We start from the raw sequence: 22583 nt of genomic DNA on the forward strand, positions 1-22583 counted from the left end.
CCATTCTGACGGGCACAATAAGATTACACAGCATATCTGCAATGCAGGAGTGGTACCACCGCAAAGGAAGACTGCAGCTCTGCTTACACTGACTGGGAGAACACCGGGGTTTCATCATTCACATTTGTCAAGCGAATGCGCACGGATGCCGTCCCTGTCCGAGGAGGGTGCCCTTTGTCCACGGCAATGACCACAAACTCATACATGTGGTTGGCTCGCTCATAGTCCAGCCGCTGATTGGAATTGACGACACCCTCGGGCGTGATGGAAAAATCCGCACTCTGAATGAAGTAGAGGATCTCGGCGTTGGATCCAGAGTCACAGTCCGCTGCAAGAACTGCAGTCAGGAATGTTTAAAAGGGTGAAAACAATGAGGACAGCTGGGTCACAATACAGGAGACTAGTCAACACAAGTTTCAGTAATTAACAAAGAACTGCTCAGACAAACAAACACTTTCTGGGACCTTAGAGTGAAGAGCAAAAAATAATGGAATTAGTAGCAATAGTAATAATGATTCAGACAGGAGCCCAGGTAAATTTGGAAGCTGATTGGTAAGGGGTAGCCTCGTGGAAATAAGTAAAACCTTGTCTGGTGGCAGCTGGTCTTTAAAGCGGGAGAGTGAACAGAGGGGTACACTCTGTGTCAGCAGGAAACACTCTCCCATCAGAAGGCAGGGGTCCCACAGTGGCTGGGAGGAGACCATCAAAGTCTGCCAAACGCAACCTAGCAAAAAGCTGGTGTTTTCACTGCGGAGACAAACATGACAGGAAGTAGAAGAGCTGTTCTGTGCTGTTTCTAACACCCAAGAAAGATGTTTTCACAACTTGCCAACAGGGAGAAAACACGTTGTAAAGCCCTGTGAGAGCAAATGCTTTTTTCAGAATCCCCAGTGCAATTAAGAAGATGGAAGCTCACTAAACTTTGGGCATTCATTCAAGATATTGAGGGCATGAGACCAAGAGCTGTCCAAATATTCAGCAACAGAGGTTTTTTTTTAAAAAAAGCAAAATATAATAATGACTGCTTATTTGTTTGAAGTGTGATAATAAAGGGGGGGGGAATAAGCAGAATTCCAGAATGAAATCTTATTATACATGGATGTATTCTTTCCAAGGGATGCGGGTGGCACTGTGGTCTAAACCAAAAAGCCTAGGGCTTGCTGATCAGAAGGTTGGTGGTTTGAATCCCTGCGATGGGGTGAGCTTCTGTTGTTCGGTCCCTGCTCCTGCCAACCTAGAAGTTCCAAAGCACGTCAAAGTGCAAGTAGATAAATAGGTACCACTCTGGTGGGAAGGTAAACGGAGTTTCCGTGCGCTGCTCTGGTTCGCCAGAAGCGGCTTAGTCATGCTGGCCACATGACCCGGAAGCTGTCTGTGGACAAATGCAGGCTCCCTCGGCCTATAGAGCGAGATGAGCACGCAACCCCAGAGTCGTCCGCGACTGGACCTAACGGTCAGGGGTACCTTTACCTTATTCTTTCCAAGTGTCATGACTATACCATCAGGCTCAGCCCCAGAATGAGAGGCTCTGGAGGAAGATGAGGAGGGATAGGATGTCCGCTGAGCCCCCACACACCTTGCACCCTGCCTGGCTGTAGTGGGAAGGAAGATGGAAGTCTGGAGCTGGACAGAGTGTTATTGGAATCCAGGAAGGGCTCTGGGGTGGGGAGGAGGGTCCCCAGTGCTCCATCCCAGGACCAGGGAAGAGGCACATGTGCCCACTTTCATACTAGCTGCCCCAGCAGGGACAGAGACTCTTGTGAGTAAGGGCTGCACCCATCTCTGCTTAAAGTAGTTCACCTGCAGTCCTCGGCTCACCATGTGGCGCTTTGCAAAGACAGGCAAGGGAATGATGGCTCTGGTTTACCTTGCAATAAAGACGTGCCTATAGGGATTGATTCAAGAATGCTTTCCCGGCTATAAATAGATTGCTGAAATTCAGGAGAGCAGTCGTTTTCATCCGTGATATGAACTATGACCTGCAAGGGGACAGAAGAGAAATGCTTAGTTACATGATATCTGATCACATGCATATTTCTTTGTCAAGAGAAATTCATTCCATTTTCCATAGTCCCTGGAAAATGTACATCCTGGAGTTCTGGTTCTAAAGCGACCACTCAAGGTGGCTTACATAACTTAGATAATTAAACAATTCTAGGTATCTGCTCTATACTGAGCCTGACCATTGGCCCATCTAGCCCAGTACTGTCTACACTGACTGGCAGCGGCTCTCTCCAGGGTTTCACACAGTGGTCTCTCCCAGTCCTATCTGCAGACACTGTGGGTTGAGCCTGGGCCCTTCCCCATGCAAAGCAGATGCTCTACCATTGGGCTATGGCCATTTCAATGGTCTTACATGACAAGGTAATTAAACAAATTATATTTTAGATCTAAAAACATAAAGAACTGAACTTAAAAAAACAACACAGATTATGAGGCAGCGGATAAACCATACAATAAGGAACTGATGAACACATCACCTTAGGCATCCAGATTTTGGGAACCATGTACTGAAAAATAGGCACCCTTTGTTTCTGTTTATTATTGTTGTTGTTCATGCTATTCAACATAGCATTAAGCAGACTGTTCCACTGCACAAGGAGAAATGCATGCACTGGATGGATCACCCCCCACTCCTATCTCCAAGTTCCCTAAATCTGTTCCAGGGGGTTCCCTCAACCCTTCAGAGCATATTTGGGAATGGCATGGGGTGTAAAGGTAAAGGACCCCTGGATGGTTAAGTCCAGTCAAAGGTGACTGTGGGGTTGCGGCACTCATTTTGCTTTCAGGCTGAGGGAGCTGGCGTTTGTCCACAGACAGCTTTCTAGGTCATGTGGTTGGCATGACTAAACCACTTCTGGTGCAACAGGGCACCGTGACGGAAACCAGAGCTCACGGAAACACCGTTTCCCTTCCCGTCGCAGTGGTACCTATTTATCTACTTGCATGCTTTCGAACTGCTAGGTTGGCAGGAGCTGGGTCAGACCAACAGGAGCTCACTCCGTTGTGAGAATTAGAACCACCGACCTTCTGACTGGCAAGCCCAAGAGGCTCAGTGGTTTAGACCACAGCACCACCCGTGTCCCGGGGTAGCCCATGGGGCATGCATGGGTGGAGAAAGGGAAATCCCCTTACACAAGCGCTAATGCCTTTTAAAAAAAATCCATTTGGGGTTCTGATTCAATAGCCAAACTTTTAGGGCTGGCATTGGAGGACTGGTATTTCAATATGCTCTGTGTAATTATCTTAACATGCAACCAAGTACGGAAAGGAAAACCCTGGCTCTACCTCAGTGACGCTGCTGAGCAAACTCTCGGCTTCCATTGCTTTAACTAAAAAATGGTAGAGGTGATGCTCGCTCTCATAGTCCACCGTATGAGTCAAGCTTAGCATGCCGGTCTCTGGGTCCATGCTGAACAGGCCACTGGGATTCATCAGCAGAGTGTAAGAGAGAGGCTGGCTTTGGAAGGAGACTGCTTCAATAACAGCCACTCTGAAAAGGAAAGATTAACCAAGAGACAGTTTGTTAATCCTGGGTAGGCAGAGGTGAACCAAGATCCCTTGCCAAGGTACCAGTTTCTCCTTGCAAATTTCATTTTTACACTTTCAATACATGGATTTAAAAATAACTCCTGAGGTTAGACTTCAAATTAGGCTGCTCCCACTTTGCTCTTCCCCTAGTTGGGTGGGAAAACAAACCACAGAGGCAGCTGGCTTGGCAATTACCAGCACCTATGGTTTGTTCCTCACCAAACAAACAGTGATCTGTTTCTCCCAAACAAACCACAATTGGGGAGGTGGTTGGCAGTGGCGTAGCGTGGGTTGTCAGCACCCGGGGCAAGGCAAGTAATTTGCACCCCCTAACCCGTGGATTTGCGCCCCCTAACCCATGGATTTGCGCCCCTTAACCCTAACCCCCAGATGTTGCGCCCGCCCCCCCCTGCACCCCCCACGCTATGCCACTGGTGGTTGGGACAACAATGCTAAGCCAGCCGCTGCATGGTTTGCTTCAAGCAAAGGAGGAGCACAGCAGGAATTGCAGGGCTGTGCGCACCACCATGCAGATTGTGCAAAGGACGATTTGCTCAACCATAGCTAATGGCCTGGTGTTCTGTCTAATGTGGCCATTAGGTTTCTGCAGACACAAACTGGGCTCAGAAAACAACAGGAAGCTACTAGAGCTGCAGCATGCTCCTGTTGACCCATTCACATCGAGAAGCAGATTTCCACATTTTTCACCTTATAAAGCTTCAAAGCAGCCATCAAGGGTTGCCCCAGTAGAGCAAGCTAGACCCAACTACACGCTGAAAATATATTTTGGTTTTACCATGCAAGCTTTTTATGTTTATGTAATGTGCGTAAGTATCTACGACACAGTCTTTTAGTACAGCAGGACATTAATTCACTACTTACGTTTCACTCGCTGGAGTATTTTCTGGAACAAACACACTGTAGGAGATATTTGTGAACTGAGGAGGCCTGGAGCCAGCCAGGATAGAGATGTAAGCGTATGGGCTTTTGCTGCCATATTCATCAATGGCCAGCACGGTGACCACATACTCCTGGTTAAGAGTTAAAGGCAAGCCAGTTGTCAATATGACCCCTGTGTCCATATCTATATCAAATCGTTCCTCACCACCTGTTGAGTGAAAGGAGTACAAAAAATTATGAAAAGAGGTATTGTTAACTTTTAGCACCAAGCTCCTCACTTACACAAATTTCTTTCCCATTACTACTTCCCAACAACACTGACTTTTACACATTGCAGTGGACAGAATAAGATGCTTTTGATGGTTGAGTGGCAGCTAAATCAGCAAGCAGGGTGGCTTAGCACATCCACCAAACTCGGTGCTCCACTTATTATGCCTGGGAAGGAAGACTTTGAGCTGCCACCATCAGTATTCTGAACAGGAATTCTGTTCCTATCCCTGGGCCAAAGTTAGTAGCACACATGAGCTGCCATTGTCTCCTGCACACACCAGTGGCACAGGAAAGAGCAGGGCTTGCACACATTCCTGTGTACACTCTGAGCCAATTAAAAATCCCATTTATGCAAAGCGGTATGGCACTAGCGATTAAATCAAGCAAGTCCCTAACCAATTTACCTCATTTGACTACCTTACACTATCTGCTCTGCTGCTTCTACCAAGCATATGGCACAGAAGAATGAAGGGCATAGGAAGGGAAAGTGAATTATAAGAGAAAGCAACAGCAGTAGGGGGAGAAAAGACCATTTGCAGAGCACTGACGCTTCAAACTAATCTAGGATTCAGCACAGAAAGTAGTTTGGCTGTGGCTGCAGTGGGGTTTGTTGAGGTGGGGACATAAAATGAGGCAGTAAAGATGCAATCCCTTAGTCACTTTTCAATTAAAATATGCATAATCAACGCAACGTAACAAAGGCCTTTTAAGTCTGTCAAAAAGAAACTATCTGGGGCAGTTTAATCTCCAGAGGTGGGTCAGTAGGGTGTGTCATTTTAAGGAGTGAAACTTAATTTTTGCAAATTTCTTCAATGAAGGGTTTTTAAAATATGGTTTTGGATGTGATGAATTCAAATCTGCTATTATTTTTGTGACTGGACTACATTTATCTTGGTAAATCTGCATTTGATGAAGAAGCACATAAGCTGCTTTTGGAAAACGTATGAGTTTTAATTTTACCTACTGAAAATGTCAGGTAATGCTAAATAAAATAATAAGAAATATATAAGTATAAATAAATAAATGTTTAATATAACTGCAAGTACTTGGCAATCATTTTAATGATTTCTATGCAATTTTGCACACATTTTACTTGCCAAGCCAAACTAAATTATATTAAGTTAACCCAACTATCTTTTGAATTTCCCCAGGCACGTTACAACTTTTTAGCACCACCCATTTTTTGAATTGGAAAGTTGAAATATTCAAAGCACCCTAGTGGGTCAGGGCTTGAATCCTGGCAGTGCATCAATGGGTTTCAAAATAAAAAGAGGCAAAATTCATTTCAGACAGAAAGCAGCACCTATTTACCTGCAACCAGAGCATAGGATATCCCAACACTAGAATTTTCATTACCACTGTAATGGGCGACAAGTTGATAGACTGATGTGCCTGCTCGAGCGTCAGGATCAACACGTGCCAAATAAGGGTACGGATACATTTCCCAAGAGATGAGTTCCTCTTCAACGGCTATAATCACCACACGGCACAAATACCAGTCATGGTCTGCAAGGGATACAGAAAAAAGAAGTAAGTACCGGTAAATAAGAATTTGGGAGCTTACACAGAGAGGCACAGGGAGGCCCAGCAAGGCCCTCCGTCACCACAGATATATATTGTGATATCAATATATTTAGCTGGTTATATATTGTGATGTTGAGAACCAGGTATCGCCTAGCCCTACTCTTAGCTGGCAGGAGAACATGATAAGGTGGGAGCTGTCAGTAATAATTAGAGCTTAAGTTCAGCAGGCACATCTTCAACCTTTTACAGCAGAAGATTAGTGGTTGACTGCCAAGATGGTTGTATTAACACCTGTAACAGCACAAAAAATCATTTGTCAGGAACTGTCATATATAGCAGTGTTCCCCAACCTTGGGCCTCCAGCTGTTTTCGGACTACAACTCCCATCATCCCTCGCTAGCAAGACCAGTGGCCAGGGATGATGGGAATTGTAGTGCAAAAACAGCTGGAGGCCCAAGGTTGGGAAACACTGATATATAGCACCAATATCTTGGCTAATTAATTGGACAGCTAATTAACACAAATGGTATGATAAGAATCCTTTGTCTTGGTTTAATGCATTCCTTTGGATGCTAGGAAGGACCCCATGTATTTCAGTGGGCATCTTAGCATGTACAGAAGATAGGTAGCCACTGAATAACTATAAATTGCATGTGTAAGAAAAAGAATTTTGTAAGGAAATGGGGTAGGCAGGGAGTGAGTGCTGAATTCTTTCCCACCTATACTCCTTCCTGAAAGCCCCACTCTGTTTTTATTTTGATCAGAAGAGGGACTGTTTCAAGGAATATCAAAACCAACGGTGGGATTGGGGGGGGGGGGGTGAGAACTGTTACAATTCCTGCTCCATGATTACAGTCATGGGATTTTTGTCTTTCGCATGACGGTGTATATTTTGACTCCACAGAGTGGGAAGTGACGGAGACAGGATGTTTGTGTTACTGTGTTCCGTGAAGTGGGACTATTGTCCTTTGTTTTTACTCTTTGCTGTCTGATGCTAGAGAGAGAGGGAGCCATGTTGCAGTGCTCCGTGTGTGTTTATATGTAAATAAAGTAGATTAGCCAAAATGCTGAGGTCTATCACGCAAGTTGCGAAGACTGCGGATCCCTAAGTGTGCTAGTGTCTGTTGGCACCGGTCACTGTGATGTTCGGGCTGAAGAAAGCTTATGAAGCTCCCGAACGGTTGACCAGGAGGGAGAGAACATGCCAGTCGGGCATGTGTCTCTGCCAGGGTCCTACTCGAGTGCAGGCTGAGCTCCTGACAACTACCTCCCTGTTGCTCACAGAATTGTAGAGCTGGAAGGGAACCAGATGGTCATCTAGTCCAATGCAGGACTCTCAACTAAAGCACCCATGACTGATGGCCACCCAAACTTTGCTTAAAAACCTCCAATGAAGGAGAGTCCACCACCTTCCAAAGTTAGTAAGCGACAGATTTATAATCCCACTGCAATGCAAAAAACCCCACAAGGCATTAAGTCCATCATTACAGCATACAAACAAGCTCTCAGAAACCACTCACGGAGCTCACCCACTAATTTGCACATAGGTCACTTAATAGCCAGAGGACAACAAGCTAAAGCAATCGATGCAAACTGGCTTATGTTTGAACTTGAGCCATTCTGCAGGGAAGGACTTTGGTAATATAGTGCCCTGAGTGAGGACAAAATATTTCTTATTATCGCAATAATTCATTTATTATTTTGTGCTCCCTCGGTTCGGGGAAACCTCCTGCACTGTCCTAAATCCAGCACTGCTTTATGAAACCAATGAAATCTAAAACCTGGCCAGCGAACAGGGCACACCAACAGAAAATGCTATCTGGACCTTGATTAGTTTTAATTTCTGCTCAAGCAAAGAGCAGGTATGGATTCGGCACAAAGAACTGGAGCTTCACCAGTTTTCTGTAGCATTTTCAGCATCTCAAATGCCTTGCAGCCCTCCTTTAAACCCTCTTTTTTTGTGTAAACTCATCTGGGGTGTTCTGCTTTGTTTTTACAATCAAGCGGTATGTAAATTTTATGAAATAAATAAATAAATATAATTCACCTTCAAAACCATCTTGAAATGGATAATGGTCTTTGGCTAACATGGCCAACGATCAGAGATGATGGGAGCTGTTGGCCATCTTGCTAATGCCAAGCAGGTTTGGGTCTGGATGGTGCCCCAATGAGAGACCACTGCATTTTTATATCCGTAAGTGAACAATGGTGTATTATAAATACATGAAAAGCACTCTTTTATAGGCACTGACAAGAAAACTGAGGCTAAGAGACTTAACTTACTTGATTAAAAAGAGGCCTTACTGAGGTTGACTTGATTAACTAAAGCCACTTAGAAAGAGACAACCACCTTTGCTTGACAATGGCTTTTAATAATTCCAGATGCACTCACACAAGTTTAGTTTCCATACTTTACTGGTGGCTGGCTACATCGTTCAAAATTCACCAGGCACCAGGTGCACTTTGCACCTGGCTCTCGGCCACTTGCGACCAAGTGAAGATGCCCAGACACCAGGATGGCACCTGACGTCTCCACCATCTGGAGGTGCCACGCCTTGGATCTTGACTGTTTTCACGCACTAGCAACACATGCTGGAGAATTCTATCCATTATATTTTATCTGCACAATCAGAATGAATTTCAGGAACCAAAAAGTTGTATTGAAAAATATGACTTTCAAAGCTGTCTGGCAAAATGGCAACTAGGTATTCTATTTTGGTGACTGTAACCCTGGTTTAAGGAGCCTAGCTTATATAGCTGAGTTTCTAACACGGGCTGGCTACTTACACAATGCTGCCAACTTTGATGATTGTGTTGAAGGGGCTTTTGGTGAAGAAACAATTCCTGTGGTTTGTGCTCAAGACACGCTTTTCAAATGGAACAAAAGCCAACCAAATTACCGTCTTGCGTTTAGAATGTTACATGCTATTAGCCAAAAATCCAGAAGTACCCAAATACTTAACATCAGTGCTACATCAGACGGGCATTTTACAGACAACGAAATGTGCCTCCCTGTCTCCTGATTTTCAACCAAGCCCCCGCCCGACAAAAAAAAAAAAAAATCAGACATACAAAAGCGTTCAGCTACTGCTGAATCAATATGACCACACAACATTTTGTTCCGTTGACATAAACAGCTTGATGTTACAGCCAAGCTATTTGTCAATACTGATCTGTCACCACAAGAAAGAGATCTGGCAAGACACAAAATCAGCAGGATGTTTAAGCCAAACTGATACAGTAGAGTGCGGGGGGCGGGCGGGGGCAGGATATTACTACCTACTTAAACCACACGGGCCTGGTCTGGGCAAGTTTACTCAGCCCAAAATAAGTGTTGAAAACTGAATGCAAACCACTGCTGCTACACTTTCGTCCCACCAACTTATTCCAAGAGTATACAAATCAATAATAAACATAAGCTGCTTAAAGAAGAGACATATATTTGGTTCATCACATGAGGTACTGCCGGGAACAAATTCACTGAAATAGTTCAAAAATATATCTGAAGTCATTCCTATAACTTCTGGGTGAACTGATGAAAATTTAATTCATCTGGCAAAATGTGGACCATTTTTAATTTAGTTCCATTTTAATTCAAATCGGTTTTCATTGCACTTAACTCTGTGTTTGATCTATCTGAAAAGTGCATTTTTTAGAATACACACTTTTAACACTCAGAGGACATCCGTTATGGGCTCTATGATAAATGTTATACATATGAGTTGATTTGTTATACAGTGTTAAAGGACAATCAGCAGCCACACTTCAGAAATACAGAACATATAACTTTTTTTCCTTTTTTACACCCTGTTCTTTTAGGCTTTCCATTTTGCTAAGAAATAAGGTGATGGAGCTCTTGGAACTCCTCTCAAACGCTCACAAAAGGTCCTTTTTTTTCACTTTCATGAAGCTGCGGCAGGGTTCAATATGCAGCTTATGGTCACTTTGTCTCTCAAGTAGGGCAGACACCAAGAGCCTCAGCAAGATCAAGGGGAAGGACACAAAGGATGGATTTATACTGGAAGAAAAGGAAAGCAATAACGACCAGTACAGTACAAAGAAGCAGTCCTGGGAATTTAATGGATTTTGTATTTTCCTATCTTTAAAAATTTAGACTAATTTGGAGATTAAATTGGCTTTTGTAATTATCTGTTTCCTTTGCTAATTGGGACCCCCACAGACTAAATTAGACTCCCAGGGACAAGGAGGCACAGAAAGCTTATAGCCATTCATGACTGGGGGTGTTCTGAGATGACAGAGCAATGTACAGAAACCTTGAAAGACGATGAGAATAGCACACAAAATAACGAAACCAGAGACAGCAAAGCATCAAACCTACTTTTTCGTAATATCCATGGTGGGCAATAACATTGCCTGAACTAGTTTATCCTTAAAGAATTCTATGCACTAGGTGTATTTCCATTTTATAGGTAGGAAATTGAAGTTGAGAGATAACTTCCTCAACATGTGGTTATTATGGGAGTTGCTTTATTCCATTTTCATTATATAGCTTATTTATACTTTGTTTTTAAATGTGCTGTGAATCGTTCGGAGACCTCTGGGTAGCGAGGGATCAAGAAGTCTAATAAACTTTGTACTGTCTGTTTAAGTGTAATCCTACTCAAATGAACGGCACTAAAAAAATTACAGAATTCTCTTTACATTTCCTTCATCTTTATAGTCCACATAATGGATGTTGGTAAAGGGCTGTTTGCTCCATGCAGCCATGAAATACATCTGGGTCAAGCTTGGAATTCCACAGTATTCCACCATCGCAAGAGCCACCAATGGGTTGGTTTTTGCCAATTCTTCCGAGTGCATTTGTAAAACTTAATAGAACTGCTTAACAGTTATAAGCAACCCCACAGACATTTTTCCAGCATGTTTTATTTTGAAGATTTCCAAATGTAATGTAATTTTGAACAGCTGCTCTAAAGGAAGTGCGGCTATGACCTTGTCCTACATGATCACTGGAATTATTTCCACCCCGAGGCGTTTTGTCTTGTCGATATTGTTATTGGGCACAGGATGAAGCAGAACACAGCTTTGCAAAGAGGATCATGGCAGAGATCATAATAAGCTCTTTTTAAAGAACAACAATGCAGAAGAGCAGCACGCCGATTGTGCAGTCGGCTTCACAAGTTAACACAGCAATACCTTTCATCCGTTTGCCTGCTTTTAACTTAATAAGCTAGATCAAGCCTGCACAAAAAGCCTTGTCTGGACTTTTAATGCAGTGGAGGTGGATGGGACTAAATCGTTTGAGGGGCTGGCACGGAGGCAAAGCGCAGCTCAATATTTTATTATTTATACATTTCATAAAATTTAGACACCACTTGGTTGTAAGAAAAACTCAAAGCTGTTTGCAAAAAGAACCAAACAGTAAAATCGTCCATAGGTAAAGGTAAAGGGACCCCTGACCATTAGGTCCAGTCGTGGCCGACTCTGGGGTTGCAGCACTCATCTCACTTTATTGGCCGAAGGAGCCGGCGTACAGCTTCTGGATCATGTGGCCAGCATGACTAAGCCGCTTCTGGCGAACCAGAGCAGCGCACGGAAATGCCGTTTACCTTCCTGCCAGAGTGGTACCTATTTATCTACTTGCACTTTGACGTGCTTTCAAACTGCCAGGTTGGCAGGAACAGGGACCGAGCAACGGGAGCTCACCCCGTTGCGGGGACCCGAACCACCAACCTTCTGATCGGCAAGTCCTAGGGTCTGTGGTTTAACCCACAGCGCCACCCGCGTCCCTAAAATCATCCATAAGGACAGTTAAAAATAGCTATTTAAAATATTCAAGGGATGTAGTAGAGCATGCGGTTTACAATAGGAAGTGAGGATCTTGTCACCCTCTTGGATCACAACTGCCATCATCTAGGATCGTTGGCCATGGTGGTTGGCTCTAGTAAGAACTGGAACCTAGGAACACCTGGAGGGCCAGAGGTTCTCTGTCACTGTTTTGAATGAAGAAGGTCCCAGGTTCAGCCCCTGAGATCAAGTAGCAGCTGGTGGGAAAGAGCATCTGCCTGTGACTCTGATGCCAGAGAGGACAATACTGGACCAGATGGAGAAATGGCCTGACCTCTGTTACCATGTCCTCATCCATGACATTTGCAAACAGAAATGTACACTGTAAGCATGGGAAAGATCTGGATGTTGTTGCATCAAACCTGCACTAAGACACTGTCTAGATTACGTCAATGGAAAGCCTCATATGAGATGGAAACTAAGCCACTTGGAGAGGCTCCACAGCTCAGTGTGGCCCTCCAGATACAACTCCCATTATCCCTAGCCATTGACCCTGCTATATCTGGAGGGCTACAGGCTACCCATCCCTGCTGCAACAGGTACAGGGTTAGCACCTTGAGAACACATCTGGCTTCTTCATATGACCAAAAATAAATAAATGTGTTGTTAGCCCTTGTGAGTGTGAAACCTCAACTTACACTGAAGTCCAGGGATCGGAAACAAAGAGGAAGCTTTAGAACACATATACAAAGTGTATCTAAATATGTTCAATCTCTATGACCAATAACATATCCTTTAACAGTACCACCTGCATGTACCGGTAGATAGCAAGAGGCGCCCCAGACAGCACAGTCAACGGGCAAGTTGTAGTTCAGTAACATCTGGAGGGCAGAAAATTTGCTATCCCTGATATGGGCACTTGCCTCTACTTAGAGAAGGAAGGTGTACTACTGAAAATCCAGACACCATGGCTTCAAAATCAAACAAGCTCTCTTATCACCGCTCCCCGTCCTTCCCATTTTGCTTAAAATCCAGCATGATAGAGAGTTTTGCTGGACTCAAAGAGCTTGTGCGCTTTTTGTGACATTTTGGTTAGTGATAATAAAGGGACTTGCTCCACTACATTCAGTTCCATCTTAGAAGTTTTGAAGACTAGAAACTTATTTTTTTCCCCAGAAAAAAGAAACAAGATTCTCAAGAGGCTGAATCACTATGCTTTCACTGGGGGTGGGGTGGGTTGCAATCAAGGAATGTAAACAATGAATATGAATACTGCACTTTCGGATATTGCAGCTGCACCTGTTTAATGACGTCTCTCTTTAGAAAGGAAGCTGCATTTATTCAAAAGCAAACAGCATATTTGAAATAACTGTAGTTTTGTGCAAACAAGCAACCATTTTCACACTGGTTAGGAAGGATCCCTCAGTCCACACACTGTTTGCCAAGGATAATAGGATGTACAGCTTGAAATGTGCTTTAGCATGTCTTGTTTGCTTGTGAATGTTTGCACCATAACTCTATATTCTGCGCCAAACTGCTGAAATCTTTACAAATGATGAACTCACACAGCTAAACTATAAAATACAAAGTTGAAGAAAAATCAAAACGTCTGCCACCTGGGATCAAACAGCGTGACATTGTGTTTACCTGTCCTGACTTTTTTCTTTTACAATAAGCAGCAGCAATCTGGAGGCTGCAATCTCAAACAAAGAAATGAGGGAGGTGGAAGAGCCTCTCAAACCATTTTTCTAATCAAATATTGCTCTCCCATGTCCTTCTTCTCCCCAAAGGGAAAACATGAAAGGATTGTGTACTTTTCCCATCAGGAGAAATGGTCCAAGGCGAAAGAGTGAATCACCTCCTTCCCATCCACCAGACCTGTGGCCATTTTCATTTGAGAAAAAGGCTGAGCAAAATTACGAACACTTGAGCACGATGTGTACTTTGAAGCATTAGACAAGTCTCATCTATGGAGAGTAGCTGTATCACAAGTCTGAAGAATTAGGAGGCAGAATTTCTGCTCAGTAGGTTTATTTACAGACTTGATGCATTTCTAAGGTATGCAATCTCCCACACAAGTCAATATATGCTTTAAATCAAAATAATTAAAAAGGGAATGAGCCTGTGAACTCCAGCATCCTTTTTGAAATAATCACATGAATGAAGGCACCAATCTTTCAGTCTACATGCTGCTTCAGTGTTGTTCCCACAAAAACATTGCTATCCCAAGAAATCACGCAACACACTTAACACTGTGTTCCCTTCAGCATCAGGCCCAAGCATTTTAGAATATGCTGCATTTAGATAGATAGATGGTTTCATTATTCTCAATCTTATTGCATCGCTATGACGTTTACTTTAAATTTCTGTGTGGACAACCCCAAAAGGTATAGTTACAGATAGGTAGCCGTGTTGGTCTGCCATAGTCAAAACAAAAAAAATTCCTTCCAGTAGCACCTTAAAGACCAACTAAGTTAGTTCTTGGTATGAGCTTTCGTGTGCATGCACACTTCTTCAGATACCTTTTGCATATTCAGTGGGATATGTGGATTGTAGAGGGTTCTTAATTCTAAGACCCTTGGGTATAATGTCCAGGTTCTTGCATTTAGTAAGAAAGAAGATATCAGTCTGTACCTGTGCAAGTTTCTTGGTGAGGTTGATGGACTTCCATTTCATGCGGCTCAATGTGGTGCCTTCCATAGTTCCAGTTACAGATAGGTAGCCGTGTTGGTCTGCCATAGTCAAAACAAAAAAAATTCCTTCCAGTAGCACCTTAAAGACCAACTAAGTTAGTTCTTGGTATGAGCTTTCGTGTGCATGCACACTTCTTCAGATACAGGTATCTGAAGAAGTGTGCATGCACACGAAAGCTCATGCCAAGAACTAACTTAGTTGGTCTTTAAGGTGCTACTGGAAGGAATTTTTTTTGTTTTCCCAAAAGGTATACTTTGAGTAAAGGACTGGCTTATTATACCTGTTGTTTTTATTAAAACCCCTAAGATGTCACTGCATCGGCTCCGCACCTGCTCAGAGACCCCCACGCCTTAGCAGGCTTCCCACCTGTGAGGCAGTCTCACCTTGCCCGTCTATCCGATGCACCTTGACCACCACCTCCGTCCGGCCTCCCCTCTCCAGCTGCCGGACGAGGGACAGTCGGCCGGAGCCCCTGTCCAGCTCCACCGGGAAAGCCCCCGCCGCGGCCGGAGAGACCATCTCGAACCAGCTGCCGCCGGCCTCCTGGTAGCGCGTGTCCGGGACGGTGAAGATGAGCTCCCCCGCAGGCGCCCCGACGGGGACGCGGACTTTGTAGCTGGGGCTGGAGGAGGCGGCCAGGGCGCGAGCCTTGCGCGGCGACGGAGCAGCGCCTTGGACGGCGCTCGTCGTCGTCGTCCTCTTCCTCACGGCCAGCTCCAGGCGCCTGGCGGGGCTGCGCAAGGGCCGGGGCAGGCCGTGGTCCTGGGCCGAGACCCAGAGGCTGAGGCGGCGCAGGCCCAGCAGGGAGCCCACGGTGAGCACCTGCCCGCTGCGCGGCACCACGAAGAGGCGGCGGCCCGGCTCGGAGGCGCCGGGCCACGAGCCGTAGGTGAGGCGCGCGTTGGCGCCTTCGTCGGCGTCCAGGGCGCGCAGGCGCGCCACCTCGGAGCCCAGCGGCGCCAGCTCGTCCACCTCGAGGGGCGGCGCCGGGCCCGGCGGGAAGCGAGGCCGGTGGTCGTTGCGGTCCAGCACCCGCAGCCGGAGCAGCAGCGCCGCCCTCGAGGGGCCCGTCAGCGACAGGCTGTAGCGCGGGCGCGCCTCCCGGTCCAAGCGCTCGGCCGTGCGCAAAAGCAGCAGCAGCGCCGGCCGCCGACGGGGAGCCCCGGGCGGGAGCAGCTGCAGGGCGAAGTGCGAGGCGCCGTCGCCCTCCAGGGCCCAGGCGGCTCCCGGCGTCGGCGCCCGCAGCAGCAGCCTCCGCAGCGGCACCCGCAGCCCTTGCACCCGCGTCCCCGGAGGGCTGTTCTCGGGCACCTGCCCATAGAAGCAGAGCGCGCGCGGCGAGGCGGGCCAGCGGCACGGGGAGCCGCCCGAGCCGGCCGCCAGCCAGAGGAAGAGGAGCCATCGGCGGGCCCCGGCCGGCGAGTCCCTCATTCTCCCCCGAGGTGCGGCGCCGAGCGATTCCCGGAGACGGGGCAAGTTCTCCAGCAGCCCGAGACTGCGCGCCAGCACCGCCGACTCCACGTGGAGGGACGGACGGGACGGACGCGCCGCCCTCCGCGCAAGAGCCGCCAATCGGATGAGCGGAGGAGGAGCCCGTTTGCCTAGAAACTTGTTCCGTGTGAGTCGATGGTGTGATAAAACGGCCCGCGCTTTCTCCAAACAGATACGTGTTTGCAGATTCTGTGCGTAAGGTCACTCTCGCAGCAGTGGCGTAGCGTGGGTTGTCAGCACCCGGGGCAAGGCAAGTAATTTGCGCCCCCTAACCCTAACCCCCAGATGTTGCGCCCGGTGCGGCCGGCCCCCCTGCACCCCCTACGTTACGCCAGTGTCTCGCAGAAGCGATGACCAGTGGATTGGGGGGGTGATGCCACCCGCAAGGCAGGAGGAAGAGTCAGGGCAGACTTGAGACAGGGGAAAGTGCGCCAGATGTCGCAGAAGAGAAGAAAGTTCATCCAAGAGACGGGTCCGTAGGCCACCTTCCCCCGCCCCGCTGTGTCCTAGAACCAATAGGGGCTTGAACATAGCTGTCAACCTTCCCTTTTTTTGCGAGAAATTCCCTTATTCCAGCGCCGTTTCCCGCTGCTATCCCGGATTGTTAGATATATATCCCTTATTTTCGAGGCTGCTGATCCCTTATTTTCAAATCTGAAAGTTGACAGCTATGGGCTTGAAGCGAAAAGCACATCAGCACCTTCAGTGCAGAAGTCTCAGGCTGCATCAACTGCTCCATAGGACCCAGAATATGTATCTTCCTGGAAGGAGAGTCAATCACCTTTCATGGGAGTCCATTCCACTGTCAAACAGCTCTTATTGTCAGAAAGTTCTTCCTGATGTTTAGTCGGAATCTCCTTTCTTGTAAGTTAATCTGTTGTTTCCAGTCCTACCCTCTGGAGCAGGAGAAAACATGCTTCCTCCATGTGACAGCCCTTTAGATACTTGAAGAAGGCTATCATATCTTCTCTCAGTATCCTCTTTTCCAGGCTAAGCATACCCAGTTCCCTCAACTATTCCCTCTAAGGCTTGGTTTCAAGACCCTTAATCATCTTGGCTGCCCTCCTCTGCCACATTCTAGCTTGTCAATATCCTTCTTAAATTGTGGTGCCCAGAACTGGACACAGTACTCCAGGTGTGGTCTGACCAAGGCAGAATAGAGTGCTACTATTACTTCCCTTGATTAGGACACTATAATCCAGTTGATGCAGTCTAGAATAGCAGCAGCTTTTTTTGCTGCTGCATCACACTGTTACGTTAAGCTTGTGGTCTACTAAGACCCCTAGGGTCCTTTTCACTTATACTACCGGCAATCCAGGTGTCCCCCATCTTATATTTGTGCAGCTAGTTCTTCTTGCCTAAGTGTAGAACCCGACATTTGTCCCTACTGAAATTCAACTGTGGATTTTAGACATAAAAAGAATCAACAAAATGTGCAGAGGTTAGAGTTTGTTTCTTTAATAAAAAAAGGTTTACAAGGCACATGTTCCAACTGGACTGCAACATCGACAGCAAGAGGTTTGAATGCTTTTTTTTTAAGGACTAGTTATTTCTCCATTCATTAGAACCATAACAGGTTATGCCCGAAAAGCACTTAATTAGAGGGATGCTTTCAAGCTTTCTAAATACCACCTTCAAAGTCTTCAGGGAATGTTAGGAAAATGCTGCATTTTGCACAACTAATAAAAATAAAAAGACCTCATCTACCTCCCACTTCTGGCTATTCAACAGCTAGTCCAATAACCAACTTTAGATTTGCAGTTTTAATTTTTTTGCTACTTTTTTCTCTATGGGGGAAAAAGCACTATCACAGTTTGTGAAGGTTTTATCTAACCAGAGGCCATGAGAGCCACCACCTCCTCCTTCCACAGCTGCAAATTTGATTTCAAAAGGTCCCACAACTCACAGAGAAAGCTTACAAAACAGAGCAATCCCACTGCACATTTGCAACAGGGAGAATAGCAGCTGTCCTCATCCATTGTCCTGAGATTTTGCCGTGGACAGGGCAAGGGGTAGCTTTTTTCTTCTACCTTCCCATTGGCTACTGTGGGGAGGAATACGTACTTGTTCCCACCATGTCCTGTTTCCCTCTTCTCTACAGACATTAAGGGGACTTCCAGGTGGAGTACCTCCATCTCTGTTAGCAGAGGGGCACTTTCCACCCCTTGTTGCTGTAATAAGTTTCTGGAACTTGAGAGCTATCGGATTTCATTTCTCTTCAAGCATGAGGAGTGGGATACGGTTAAGCAGCATCACTACTTAAAAATCAGGGGTAAGGGCTTATGCGCTCTATGCTCAAAGCAACTTATAAAACAAAATTTCAAGCTGGAAAACAAGCTCATCTTCAACTGTGTGGACAAGCTCAAAGTTACTCAGCACTGGAGTAAATACTCAAAAGGAGCCCGTTTCAGAAGCGGAGATAGAACTGCATTTTGAGCAAGACTGTTAGGGCTGAAGTGATTCAGCCAGCACAGAAGTGCAATAGTTAGGAGTGGAATTCATGAACATTAGAGACTCCCATAGAGGTTGCTGGTTTACCTCCATTAATGATATTGTATTAGAGCTGGCCAGACATATTGATGTTACTGCATGATCTGCATCTATTTCCATGGAAGCCTCATAGAAATCAAAGGTGATTACACCACGGCAGTGCCTGGTGAAGGGAGGTGGAGTATTTGATGCCGGAAACATGTCAAAACGGGCAGCCCTTCAGTCAGTACAAAACAGTATTGAAACGTAAATTCCCTTGCAGTAAATTCAAGGTAAGTGCGTCTGATGCAATTTATTGCAGCATCAGAATTTTTTTTTCCAATGCAGAGGCATAATTGCATTTGTAAAGGAACACAGAGAATGACTGCAGCATTAAAACAAAACCTCACGGATACAGACATTGTCGAAGTGAATGCATCTCAAGGCTACTGTCATAAGGCATTTTACATCCAATCACTCAGCAGTACAATATATACCCTCTCAGAAATCATAACACCAATATGATTTTAAGTTCTATGAGCTGGAGTTCTTCATAATGAATTCCTCTTCAAAATATTACAACCAAGTTGTTGGTCCTGCATAAAATAGGCAGCAATGAGTACCACACATGACATGTGTAATAAAATATACACATACTAAAACTGCTTTGCCTGGTTGTTCTCATGTTTGTGTACCTTGAATGAAAATGCCAACATCTGGAATTTCAGTTCTAGTCAGTGGATAGAAGGCTTTCTGTGAAGCACAGAAGGAATGCTCTCACAGCTTACACTTTAAAAAAAACAAACTCTTCAGGGTTGTTGTTTTTGAAAGACCATAAATATCAAACTCAGAGGGATGGGGGGAGGGGACACACAGAAAAGTAAAGATTACCAAGAACAACAGCATAAATACGTGAAGAGAAATTGCTAAGGTCCCATAACAATATTTAAATTTTTAAAAACAACTCAACCCAAAGTTATCAGCTTGGTCTTCAGTGTGTGGTTTTTAAAATCCAATTCGAGAAATAACTTTTAACGAGGCTATAAAACCAGATCAAAGTGATTAACCCCATCCATCATATTTAAGCAGACGCACAGTTCTGCAAAATGGTTAAGCCAAACCTCTCCAAGCCCTTTCCTGTTTAGGGACTAAATTGTATATTTGAAACAATTAGAAGGTCTCCATCATAATATTGGATGTATATTCCTAAAACACATCTACACATTTCAAAGAAAATTGTACATATTAAGAGTAAACTCTTATTTGGGACACTGATTTCTTTTTTAAAGACATGTAATCCACTGTGTGCTACCTTCTTAGGATATAGTCTTTCCACAAATGTAGGATAAAATTGTGCCCCATTGACGATCAATGACAGATCTGCCAGAAAGCAGATCATAGCTAGCAACCATGATTAACAAGAATCAATCTCAGCCAAGCAATACCCTGTATACAACTCATACCCCACCCAACCCGAATAATTTCCAGCAATCTCCAAACCCTCCTGCTCCACTTCCATTCATTAAAAAGATATGGTGGGAACCTGCAGCTCCAAAAAGGACTGAATATCCTCCCACAACCCCAGATAAATATGCATAGCTTCAGGATCATGCCCAGAAGGTTTACACGTTCCTTTTTTATATTTAACCAAGTAAATAAAACTACTTAAAGGCAGCAGTTGCTATAAACAATGAAAAAAATAAAAGAAAATCAATGCACATTAAAATAAGGTTAAAACTGGAAAAGCTGGGAAGAGGTATTTTAAAATATGGAAGACAGTCCATATTCTACTCGCATGGCCTTGCAACATCTCTCGCTTTCGCTGCTCTGTAGTCTGTCTGCAGTATTCCAGTCAGGTACCGTTTTGCATGTTCTCAAGGGTGTGTGTGTGTGCGTGTGTGTGTGTTTATACTGTATATGGGATATAAAAAAGTACGTTCGTAAATGACCTCTTCCCATTTAGGAATTCTGCCAACTCAAGTCAGTCTTCAAAATGGCATCTCAGGACTGGAAGGATATCACAGTGTTGATTTTGTATACGTAATAGGATCTGTTCCAGTATACTCGAGTGAAGTAGTTCACGTACGGAGAATAGTTCATTTTGATCTCCTGACAAAACCGTCCATATTTAGAGTAGCCATAGCTGTCGTTTTCTTCATAATACACCTGGGGAGAAAGAAGGAAAATGTGTATTTTAATTCAATGCACACAAAGGACTGACATTAACTGATTCTTAATTTCATGATCTGCGAAACTATCAACACTAGTCTAGCTGTGCTGGAGAAAGAGAGAGAGGAACATTTCATTTGTACAGCAACAATTCTTTCTAAAAGTATATTGTAGAATGTAGGAGCCACTCATCAACAGCACGGAATCTATTATCCCATATGAGAAAATTCAATGCAAGCTACCTGTGTCATGGATGACCTAGTTCCCGCATTGTAGGGGGATTGAACTAGATGACTTTTCCAACTCAATTATTCTATGATGAATAATATTCAAATAATCCTATTTGAAACTTTATGCCTTCTAAAAGGAAACTTGCAAAAGAATTTTGACAGAAGCTCGAGGTGCTACTTACATGGCCGTTGGCAATATCCAGTAAGTCTTTGACCCGGCATCCCCTCACAGGCCCCACCTCATTGCAAATGGAATCCTCTATAACCAAATAGGTGGCTTTGTATGACGTGAGTATCTTGTAAATATCTTCAGCTGATCTTTTGGAATAGATCTGAAAAATCTGTAGGATTCAAATGTGCAATCGAAATTTAAAAACCTTATTCATTAATTAATGGGGTGGGGGGGAAACAATTCTAATGCAAGAATTTTAAACAAAACTTTTCATCATGTGTCAAACAAAAGCAGTCACCCTCAAGAATCCTTCTCTATGGGGGTGAAATGGCTGATCAACTTCCACATTGGAACTAGAGGCAAAAGAACATAGACTGAACTCCACAGAGATATTTGGGTCAGAGCCACTAAGGCCAGTAAACAAAGGGTGCAATCGAGTGTAAATTAGGCACATGGTAAAAATCAGTGAGTTTTACTCCTGAATCCTACACAGACTTACACCAGACCCCATTGAGTTAAATGGTTTTTATTTCCACTTGGAAGAATCCTCAGCAACAATAATACAGTGTGGAGTTTAAATTTCTGTTGATTTGAATGAACTTAACTTTCTAACTTTCTCAGCTTGTACTCAAAATACATGAGGAAGTTTCAGCTTTCATTTCCCGCCTATGGAATGGGAATAACAGAAACATTATCCCCAGCAAAGATTTCAACGTACACTACAAAACATGAGAAGCCCTTTAAATATGGTACAAAGCCAAGATGACTCACATTCTCATTCCTCTTTTGCAGATCCTCATCATTATACAGGGGCAGATTGGTCACCATCCAGCCAGTGCACAACTTGATCGTGCCCATCAACTGCGGACTGCCGGCAAACACAGCAGCAATAGGAGCCTGTCTTCTGCGGGGGGGGGGGGGGAGAAACCATGTCCTCACTTATGTAATTCTATAAAATTATACAGTACAGCCTGAAAATGCTCTTGGGACCTGGCTGTGCTTCCACATAGCAGCCACAGCCAAGGGTGCTCTTACACAGCTTAAGACTGCAGTGCTCACGGCGCCTGTTCCTAGAGAGGGTGTATTGGGCCACAGTCACCACCCTTTAGTTCCATGAGGATTAGAGAATGATAAGGCACTCTGTAGGGACGCGGGTGGCGCTGTGAGTTAAACCACAGAGCCTAGGGCTTGCCGATCAGAAGGTTGGCGGTTCGAATTCCCGCAACGGGGTGAGCTCCCGTTGCTCCGTCCCTGCTCCTGCCAACCTAGCCGTTCAAAAGCACATCATGGTGCAAGTAAATAAATAGGTACCGCTCCGGCGGGAAGGTAAACGGCATTTCCGTGCGCTGCTCTGGTGCGCCAGAAGCGGCTTAGTCATGCTGGCT

At 45.0% G+C, this 22583-nt stretch overlaps 2 protein-coding genes across 8 annotated transcripts in view; both read right to left on the minus strand.

Moving 5' to 3' along the window:
- Positions 1–16311, minus strand: part of LOC309374604 (neural-cadherin-like) — a 55682-nt gene extending 39371 nt beyond the window's left edge. For 4 of the 7 annotated variants that reach the window (XR_014170644.1, XM_081919677.1, XM_081919676.1 and 1 more), the window contains exons 1-6: positions 15051–15246; positions 6013–6207; positions 4414–4639; positions 3289–3493; positions 1868–1979; positions 88–337 (exon numbers count right to left, since the gene is read on the minus strand). Coding sequence is in view for 6 of the 7 variants with exons in the window: in XM_081919677.1 (XP_081775803.1) it covers positions 88–337; positions 1868–1979; positions 3289–3493; positions 4414–4639; positions 6013–6207; positions 15051–15186 (1124 nt within the window). In the remaining variant the exon portion in view is untranslated. Of the gene's footprint in view, positions 1–87; positions 338–1867; positions 1980–3288; positions 3494–4413; positions 4640–6012; positions 6208–15050 lie in introns of all 7 variants that reach the window. The other 3 variants (XM_081919675.1, XM_081919678.1, XM_081919674.1) reach the window with 2 other exon arrangements.
- Positions 16312–17592: 1281 nt separating this feature from the next.
- The window catches only part of DPY19L4 (dpy-19 like 4), a 55360-nt gene continuing 50369 nt past the window's right edge, over positions 17593–22583 (minus strand). The window contains exons 17-19 of the mRNA XM_081919716.1: positions 21970–22102; positions 21209–21367; positions 17593–20793 (exon numbers count right to left, since the gene is read on the minus strand). Of these exons, the coding sequence (XP_081775842.1) occupies positions 20629–20793; positions 21209–21367; positions 21970–22102 (457 nt within the window). The 3' untranslated portion in view covers positions 17593–20628. The remainder of the gene's footprint in view (positions 20794–21208; positions 21368–21969; positions 22103–22583) is intronic.

This window comes from Podarcis melisellensis (genome assembly GCF_964234715.1).
Source record: "Podarcis melisellensis genome assembly, chromosome: 7".
NCBI lineage: Eukaryota > Metazoa > Chordata > Lepidosauria > Squamata > Lacertidae > Podarcis > Podarcis melisellensis.